At 52.2% G+C, this 10003-nt stretch overlaps 1 protein-coding gene across 3 annotated transcripts in view; it reads right to left on the bottom strand.

Annotated features, from left to right (window-relative positions):
* Positions 1–9115: 9115 nt before the first annotated feature.
* Positions 9116–10003, bottom strand: part of LOC141259321 (probable cation-transporting ATPase 13A4) — a 308876-nt gene continuing 307988 nt past the window's right edge. For all 3 annotated transcript variants that reach the window (XM_073675076.1, XM_073675077.1, XM_073675078.1), the window contains one exon: positions 9116–9543. In XM_073675076.1, the coding sequence (XP_073531177.1) occupies positions 9322–9543 (222 nt within the window). In that variant the 3' untranslated portion in view covers positions 9116–9321. The remainder of the gene's footprint in view (positions 9544–10003) is intronic.

The raw sequence follows: 10003 nt of genomic DNA, 5'->3' as shown, positions 1-10003 counted from the left end.
TGTGGTGCTCACCCGTATGGCCGGTGACTCGGGGCCTTCTAGTAGCTTCCGCTCCACGACGGCGGTGCTGGTCCCACGCGTGTGACCGTGCCTTCGGGTTTCTGGGCCAGAGGACCTGCAATCCCCTGCCGGTCGGTTTCTGCTGCGGGATAGGAGTTAGTCCCCACAGCCTCGGACTCCGGGTCCGGTGATAACTTCTCAGTCAGGGCGAGCTCTGCAGCTGCCAGCCCCTGACTCCTTATAGTACTGCTCCCACAGAGCTCCTGATGTTCTTCTCCTATATCTGCTTCTCTTCTCTGTCTCTACTTCTTCTCTACTCACTAACCCTGCCTCAGCCCTAGGTTTATATAGGGGAAGTTCTTCCCCTCCCAGGACTGGGCAGGAAACGCAAGACAGTGACCCTGCCGTCCAACTGGTGAAGGAGATGCTGACTCGGCCAGAGGCTCGCCTTGACCCGGACGCTCCGGAGGAAGCCAAACAACTGTGGGCTGAGAAGAGTCGACTGTTCCTTTACAAGGGGAAGTTGTGCCACCGAATGGTTAACTCCCGGACGCATGAACTAATCTGGCAAGTAGTGGTGCCACGAAGAGACGCAGCCGTGGTGATGGAGGCATACCACGACGGGGCTGGACACTTCGGATGGAAGAAGCTGGAGTTCCTGCTGCGCGGGCGGTTCCACTGGGTAGGCATGAGGGGAACCATCGAGAGGTGGTGCAGAGACTGTGGCCCGTGCAACCTAAGAAGGAAGGACCGTGCCAGCCAGAAGACTCCCCTGCAGTCCATCGTCACCCGGCAGCCATTAGAACTGGTAGCCTTGGATCATGTAAAACTGACCCCAAGCAGAAGTGGCTACGTCTACGCACTAACCATCGTGGATCACTACTCCCGGTTATTGGTTGTCGTCCCCGTCAAGGACTTAACAGCTCGAACAGCAGCTAGAGCCTTCCAGCAGCATTTCTGCCGTCCACACGGGTACCCGGACCAAGTGTTGACAGACCAGGGACCTGCCTTTGAAGCGGAGGTCTTCCAAGAATTCTGCACTCTGTATGGCTGCCGGAAGATAAGGACGACACCCTATCATCCGCAAACTAATGGACTTTGTGAGAAAATGAACCAGGTGGTGATAGATCTTCTGAAAACATTGCCCCTGGAAGAACGCAGTCTGTGGCCTGAGAGGCTGCCCGACCTAGTGGACCTATACAACCACATCCCGGTAGGTTCCACCAACTGTACCCCGGCTTACCTGATGAGGGCAAGACCTGGTAAGCTACCTGTTGACCTGGAGATGGGAGTCCTGACACCCGAGGACACTTCACCAGAAGCAGACTTGACCACAGAGAGGCAGCAGCAGTACCGGAAAGTACAGGAGAGCGTGGAGCTAGGTGTGAACTCGTAGTTGGACAGACGGGCCATCCATCTCTGCTCTAGGGCACCGAGTCTTGCCGTGTCCAGGTGTGTCAACGGGTTGTTATCCGTGTACACGGTGAACCGGGAAGAAGCGAGGTAGTGCTTAAAGCGTTCGGTGACTGCCCACACCACTGCCAGGAACTCTAGCTTAAATGAGCTGTAATTCTCAGGGTTTCTTTCGGTGGGTCGCAGTTTTCGACTGGCGTAAGCGATTACTCGTTCTTTCCCCTGCTGGATCTGGGACAGTACGGCTCCTAGCCCGATGTTACTTGCGTCGGTGTAGAGGATAAAGGGCTGGCTGTAATCAGGGTACGCCAGGATTTCATCCCCCGTGAGGGCCATCTTCAGCTGGCGGAAGGACTCTTCTTCTAACTTCTCCCATCTGAAGGGTGGCTTCTGGTTCTTGGCCTTCCGGGACTGGCCTATCAGGAGGTCCTGCATAGGAGCTGCCTTTTTGGTGAAACCGGGGATGAATCTGCGGTAATAGCCTACCAACCCGAGGAACTGCCGCACTTCCTTTACACTGGAGGGACTTGGCCATTCCTTAATTGCGGTGATCTTATCAGGGTCGGGAGCCACTCCATCAGCGCTCACCACGTGTCCCAGGTACTGCACCTTTGGTTTCAGGAGGTGACACTTGGAGGGTTTCACCTTTAGGCCGTAGCTTGCCAGAGCTTCGAACACTTCCGCCAGGTGTTTCAGGTGGTCCTCATACGTCTTGGAATATACGATAACATCGTCCAGGTACAGCAGGACCGTCTCGAAGTTTCTGTGGCCCAGACAGCACTCCATTAATCGTTGGAAGGTTCCTGGTGCGTTGCAGAGTCCGAACGGCATGCAGGTAAACTCGCTAAGTCCCATCGGGGTGGTGAATGCGGTCTTCTCCCGGTCCGCCTCTGCTACAGGAACCTGCCAGTACCCACTAGTGAGATCCAAGGTAGAGAAGAAGTTAGCAGATCTTAAAGCAGCCAAAGACTCCTCTATCCTTGGTAAGGGGTACGCATCCTTGTGTGTGATACGGTTGATTTTCCGGTAATCTACACACATCCTCATGGTGTTGTCTTTCTTTTTGACTAAGACTAGTGGAGCTGCCCAGGGGCTACAGCTATCCCTGATCACCCCAGCCTCCTTCATGTCTCTAAGCATCCCCTTGGCGTGTTGGTAGTGTGCAGGGGGTACGGGTCGATACCTCTCTTTTATGGGAGGATGGTCTCCCGTGGGGATGTGGTGTTCTACCCCCTTGACTCGCCCGAAGTCTAACGGGTGTTTACTAAACACTCTCTCGTACTCTTGAACCACCCGATAGACCCCCTGTTTCTGGTGTGAGGGAGTGGAGTCAGTACCCAAATGTAGTTGCTGACACCAGTCCTCCATTGTTTTCTGAGAGCCGTTACCTTCCTCCGGGGAAGATGGAGGCAAGGGTTCTACGGACTGTATGGAATCTTGATTGATGGTATACAATTTGGCTAGCGTGGCATACCGGGGCAGGTACACTTCCCTCTTCCCGATATTTATTATGCGAACGGGCACCCTCCCATGGCGTACATTGATCACCCCCCGTGCTGTCAAAATGGTGGGCCTACTGTCTGAGTAAACTGGTTCTACCATTGCCTGGTAATCTCTACCTCTCAGACCAATAGCTGCCCGGCACCAAATCATCATTTCACTTTTCGGGGGCATGGCAATAGGGAAAGGGTCACACATTCGCACGCTACCAATCTCACCACCGGAGAGTTCTAGCTGTTGCCGTCGCATCAGTGCCCGGATCTCTTTCTGGAGCACTCGCTGCTGGCCGGAGCTGGCGTTCTTGGCAACCTGCTGTAAAAGGAAAATCACCTCTGCAAGACAATTTTCAATTACATTAGTTCCTAGAGTTATCTTTGGGTGACTCTCGTGTTTGTCAATGTCTACAATGATCAGTCCCTGTGCTGCCAGTTCGACTCTACCGATTTTAATGGTCACCTCTTTAAATCCAATCTGTGGCACGGGCTGACCATTGCTGGCGATGATACTCAAGTCGTCGTCAGGGTAGCGGGTGATATCCGAGTCATTCCAGTACTGCTTGAAGAGCACGTACGGGATGGTGGTGACCTGTGACCCGGTGTCCAGTAGGGCACTCATAGGAATGCCATCCAGTACCACGGGTAAGACTGGACGTCCTCCCACATATTTGTCGCGCCAGTTCGATGGGCCTGGTGATCTTTTTCCTGGGGGTTGGCCCTCTACCCCAGGTTGTGCCAGTTTAAAGGACAGTACCTTGCCATATGTCCGGGTTGATTGCAGCGGCGGCAGATGGGTCGTCCGTCCTCGTTGTATCGGTCGCTGGGTCTTCCTCTGGCCGGTGGGGTCCTCCTTGGTTGACGCCACGGGATGTCCTCCGGTCCGGATGCCAGCAGGATCTTCCCTGGAGTGGAAACCTGTAAAGACTGCACAGTTCGGGTTAGCGCAGCAACGCTTTTAGCTAGCTCTTGGACCTGATGGTGCAGGTCTGGAGCCGGGTCATTGTTCAAAGCCTGCGCATCAGCTCCCACAGGCCCTGCCGACAAGGGTGCCGCCTCCTGGTGGTAAGTGGTAGTGGGGCGTCTGTGGGTCACAACGCCACCTGGTGCCGGTTCTCGGAGCACCCGGATGGCTCTGTCCTTGAACTGTGCAAATCCCAGATGAGGGTCCTGTAAGGCCATTGCCCGCAACTGGGTTCGGTGGGCATTGCAATATAAACCCTCTATAAATTGTTCAGTCAACAGCCTGTCCTCGTCTCCCACGCCGTCAGGGTCGGTCTGCTTAATGGCTCTCAGGGCCTCTTGTAGGTTCAGGGCATAGTCCCTTATACTCTCGTGTGCTCGCTGCTTGCACCCGTAGAATCTAAGCTTGATCTCGGCTGAGGTGCGGGTATCAAAGGTGTCCCTCAGCCGGGTTAGTATCCCTGCAACAGTCCTCCCCCCAGGTGGCCAGGACTTTACCTCCCTTTGGGCTGCCCCGGTTAATTGGGCCACCAGGATGCTCACTTTTTGCTCTTCTGTGAGGGGATACACCTGGAAGAGGCTATCCAGCTTTTCTCTAAAGTCATGCAGGGTATGTGACTCCCCTGAGTACTGGGGTAGCCAGGCCACTCCCGGGATATAGGGCATGGTGAAAGGCATGACTGCAGCAGCGGTGGCGCTGGCGGGGGTTGAGGCAGTGAAGCTCTCCTCCGTATCCGACATCTTCCTCCCCCCTAGTGGACCGTGGCCTACCTTGCGATGATCCTCTTCCGTAGGCCGCGGCTCCGCAGTGGATCGTCAGGGTTGAGGACCTTCCGTCGCGCTCCTGTGACGTCGGCGTCTGCTGGGCTCCTTCCAGGACCTTACGCAACGTCCGGACGTGAGGCGGGGCTTCAGTTCTCGCGCGCTTTCGGAGTCCACGCCCCTCTTCTTCCCGCGCGGCGTCTTCAAGATGGCGTCCAACGGCGGGAAAACTCCACGGATGGCGGGAAGAAGGCAGAAGATGGCGCCGGATGGCGGGAAAACTTCGCGGATGGCGGGAAGAAGGTAGAAGATGGCGCCGGATGGCGGGAAACCTCCACGGATGGCGGGAATCTTCACCACTGGTAAGTTTGAACAGTCTTTTTCAGGCACGCAGTACCCCGTGGTTGCGGGCACGAAATCCTGCCGACTATGCCAAAAGTTGACGCGCCCCTGGACCTGTGTCGCGCTGCGTTGCGCACGCGGGAGCTTACCCGGAGCCGGATCTCTTGAGGGTTGTAGTTTCGTGGCGGTGATCCGGTCCGTGCCCAGGGAGTCAGACTAAGTGGCGCTGTATTAGCGGTAGATGTTGGACGACTACGCCACCCGTTGAGTACAGCTAAGGAGCTGCTGCTGCAGGGCAGACCGCTGAGGCCGGTGGTAGGATTGTGCAGCGTGATAGTATAACCCCCAACGGGAGGGGTATGGCCTCAGGGCAGCCGACGTGGATGATGGGGGTAGCAGGAACCACTCGGAGACGGTACGGTGTAGTTCAGGGTCTTTACTGGTGACAAAGATAGACCCTCCCGGAGTACTGGCTAGCGATTGGGGCCTGGTCAGTCCTTGAGCAGATGGGATCTCCCCTGGCCAGGCGGAGTTGTAGGCCTCCCAAACTAACGATACTCTTCCGGCTACCTTGCTAGAGGCGGGTATAAGTAGCCCACGTCCCTGAGTGTACCGTGTGGTGCTCACCCGTATGGCCGGTGACTCGGGGCCTTCTAGTAGCTTCCGCTCCACGACGGCGGTGCTGGTCCCACGCGTGAGACCGTGCCTTCGGGTTTCTGGGCCAAAGGACCTACAATCCCCTGCCGGTCGGTTTCTGCTGCGGGATAGGAGTTAGTCCCCACAGCCTCGGACTCCGGGTCCGGTGATAACTTCTCAGTCAGGGCGAGCTCTGCAGCTGCCAGCCCCTGACTCCTTATAGCACTGCTCTCACAGAGCTCCTGATGTTCTTCTCCTATATCTGCTTCTCTTCTCTGTCTCTACTTCTTCTCTACTCACTAACCCTGCCTCAGCCCTAGGTTTATATAGGGGAAGTTCTTCCCCTCCCAGGACTGGGCAGGAGGTGTGGCATGCACAGGATTCCTGACCAAGAGACCTCCCACCTGCTCTCAGACATAACATTGCTGTTACTGTGGAAACCAGACCCCTGGGGTGCCACAGTGACAGCAGGACCCACCAGGTAGGCACGGCAGGTAGCAAGCAGGAGCCTCCAGGAGGCACGGTTGGTAGCGGGCAGGTGCATCCAGGTAAGCAGGCGGGCAGAGCCCATAGACAGACTGGCGGACTGAACGGAAGACAGACTGTCGGGCTGGAGAGTAGTCAGGCTGGCGGACTGGACTAGTAGTCAGGCTAGCAGCGGGACCTGAGGGCTGAAGCAGAGGTAAGTACACTGTGCAACAACTATTGCTCCGGCACCTCCATTTTGGAGGCGGTGCCTTATATATGGGAGGACCTCCGGCTATTGGCCGGGGACTCCTTAGGACGGCGCGCGGCCCCTTTAGGAGGGAGGGAGCGCGCGTGCACCCTAAGCACAGTGCCCGGGAAGCTGCGCGCGGCGGCAGCAGCAGGAAGAGGAGCGCCGGAGGGCGCTGGGCGGGGAGCGCAGCGGTGAGAGGGACGGAGTCTCTGCCTGGCAGGGGGCAGAGACGCCAATGCTACATATGTTATTGTATATTATATTAGTCGATGTTGTCTGAACCCACCAATTTTTGCAATTTTGCATTGCCTTCACCTGACTTTCCTAGAGAAAGAAGGAGGAGGCTGCTTGATTTCCGTATGACTAATCCTTTTGTTTTCAGGGGAGATAAGCTGCCACCAGAGGTGTATGGTAATGGTTTTCTCCCCTCACTAATTAGAGTCCATGCGTTCTCAACCAAGCTGTGTACTGTGTGTATACATGTCGGAGGATTAGGAAGGATAGCTGACTGCCAAAAATGTCTTAAGCCGACAGTTAACTAATGTGTTTAGCCAGCATTAGCAAGCTATCATTTTAAATTGACATACACAGACTTATGATCAGGGGAAAATGTTGAGTTTTGCTAGAATATGATAAAAAATGTTGAAAAAATACTATGACAAAAATTGGATGATGTAAACAACTAATTAGTAGAAATCAATATTACACATAAGGATTCTCATAGAAAGAGGAGAAAGCTTTTTTGGGCAATAGAATATACACGTTGACCTAAGCTATGATACTGTTCTTCTCTCCTTCTTTATTTCCTTAGGGAGAAAGACATGTAACATACATTTCAGAATATTTCATAGACCAATGTTATTTCATGCTTTGTTGCACTGTTATTGCTCTCTAACTGATCAAACTGTGGGTAGTGAAACATTTTTTATAAGTTCTAAAAAATGGATACTTATAGAGGACCAATCAACATTTCTGTCATGTAACTCCCAAATAAGGACAATACAGCAGCATCTGTTCATAGGGCTCCACTTTGGGCTATTCTGTAGAACTCCATATTGTGCTCTCTCTCTGTAGTGCTTCCTTCAAATCTATATATATAATCGTCTTATCCCGTCTGTCTGTCTATCTTTCTGTCTGTCTGTCCTGGAAATCCCGCGTCACTCATTGGTCCGGCAGCAGCCAATCAGCGCCGCGGGATTTCTGAAAAAAGATAGCGGCCGTTAGCGGCTCATCTGGTGGACGGAGGTCAGCGGCGATGCAGCGGGAGATGAGCGGCGCTAGCAGCACAACTACCCCGACCGGCGCCACTGACCTCCATGCGGCTAACGTCGGAAGATCAGCGGCTTGGCCCGCTGATCTCCTGACAGCAAGTGTGAACGGAGGACCGGGGAGCAGCGCCGCCGGTCGGGATGCTTCTACTGCGAGCAGCCGCTCCTCTCCCGGCTCCTCGCAGCAGAAGGAGCCGAACAGGCAGCGCCGCTCCCCGGTCCTCACTAATACGGAGCCGCACAAGCAGCGCCGCTCCCGGGCCCACACTAATACGACGCTGATTGGTCGCGGTGGCCGGCCGCGACCAATCAGCGAGATGGGCGGCAAATTTAAACGCCGCTCTGCTGAGTGGTCGCGGTGGCCGGTCGACCGCGACCAATCAGCGAGATGGGCGGCAAATTTAAACGCCGCTCGGCTGATTGGTCGCGGTGGCCGGCCGCGACCAATCAGCGAGATGGGCGGCAAATTTAAACGCCGCTCTGCTGATTAATCGCGGCCGGCCACCGCGACCAATCAGCGAGATGGGCAGCAAATTTAAATGCCACTGTGCTGATTGGTCGTGATGGCCGGCCGTGACCAATCAGCGAGATGGGCGGCAAATTTAAACGCCGCTCTGCTGATTAATCGCGGCCGGCCACCGCGACCAATGAGCGAGATGGGCGGCAAATTTAAACGCCGCTCTGCTGATTGGTCGCGGTGGCCGGCCGCGACCAATCAGCGAGATGGGCGGCAAATTTAAACGCCGCTCTGCTGATTAATCGCGGCCGGCCACCGCGACCAATGAGCGAGATTGGCGCTAAATTTAAACACCGCTCTGCTGATTGGTCGCGGCTGCCGGCCGACCGCGACCAATCAGCGAGATTGGCGCCAAATGTAAACAACGCTCTGCTGATTGGTCGCGGCCGCCGGCGACCGCTACCAATCAGTGACTTTGGCGCCAAATTTAAACACCGCTCTGCTCATTGGTCTCGGCTGCCGGCCGGCCGAGACCAATCAGCGAGATTGCCGCCAAATTTAAACAACGCTCTGCTGATTGGTCGATTTTATCGCCAAATTTAAACAAGCTCTCCGGTCCTCACTAACACAGTTCGCTGATTGGTCGCGTCCGCCACCCGTGACCAATCACCGATATTGCCGCCAAATTTAAACACCGTTTTGCTGATTAGTCGCGGTTGCCGGCCGCGACCAATCAGCGATTTTGGCGCCATATTTAAACAACGTTCTGCTGATTGCGCCCGGTCGGCCACATACATATTCTAGAATACCCGATGCGTTAGAATCGGGCTACCATCTAGTGTATGAATAAATGTATAACTAGTCATTACTATTCCTATTGTCCATAGACTGTGTGTTCATACATATTCTGATATTTTGTGTAAGAATTTACAATATTGACAACGAGTATGGTAACAGTCAGTGGCCACAACAGTGATGTGTTAGAATGACAGGTGATTAATTCAATTTTTTTTTTAATTTTCTTTTTATTATTTTTTTTTTACTTTTATACCACACAAAATAATGAAGAAACCCACTTTCATAGGGTGCTCATGTATTAGGTTAATAAATATGAATAAACGTCTTCAGTAACAATGAACATAAAAAAAAATTCAATTTGCTCCCACAACTAAAAACATCTTGTAAAGACTTGACATTGACAGTGATGGCTTTGATGTTGTGATTTTTGTTGTGTTCTAATTATTTTACAATTGTTTAATATTTTGTTCATTATCCACATACTCCATTTTCATCAGACTTGTAGCATGGGTTAGTATAGAAAGGTCCCCTACGTTCTTCATCCAGTACATCAGCATATTGTGTTGTACTGACTGGAGGCCAGCTGGGGTCATTCTGTAGAGCTCTGTATAATTCTCTATACTTGCTGTGAGACTTATATTTGAAGATTCTTTTTAGAAACAGCCAAAGTCGTCTATTTTCAATAACAGATTCCTTAAAGAAAAAAAGCAATAGAAAATTTAGCATTTGTTATAAGAGAAGATTATATATAATAGACCAAGAAGTGTTTACTACTAAAATAAAGAAGTGAGAAAAAGATACATTAGATAATTGAAAATTATTAAAATAAGTGTCAATATTTAGAAAATGGATCAAAATGTATTATAAAAGACCTAGAACACTAGAAAAATAATTGTATTTCCATAGTAATTTATCCAATAAAATCAATGTTATTAATTTATTAAAAATGATAAAATGGGTAAACCCGCACAACTTCCAGTCCAAAGACTTAAAAAACTGTCGGTGAGCAGGACAGCATCAAATTTATTAAATAACAAATTGTATTAGATACACACAGACATCACACAAAATACATTATATAGGTTAAGGACAGAATTTCCCAACACAAATCCACAATTCATTGTGAAATTCTTTCCTTGTTTCTTTTTTTTCT

The sequence above is a fragment of the Phyllobates terribilis genome, unplaced genomic scaffold (genome assembly GCF_046119375.1).
Source record: "Phyllobates terribilis strain yellow unplaced genomic scaffold, ASM4611937v1 Scaffold_3__8_contigs__length_932513732, whole genome shotgun sequence".
In the NCBI taxonomy this organism is placed as follows: Eukaryota; Metazoa; Chordata; class Amphibia; order Anura; family Dendrobatidae; genus Phyllobates; species Phyllobates terribilis.
The sequence above is the reverse complement of the archived record's forward strand: the minus strand, read 5'-3'. Positions and strand labels throughout refer to the sequence as shown.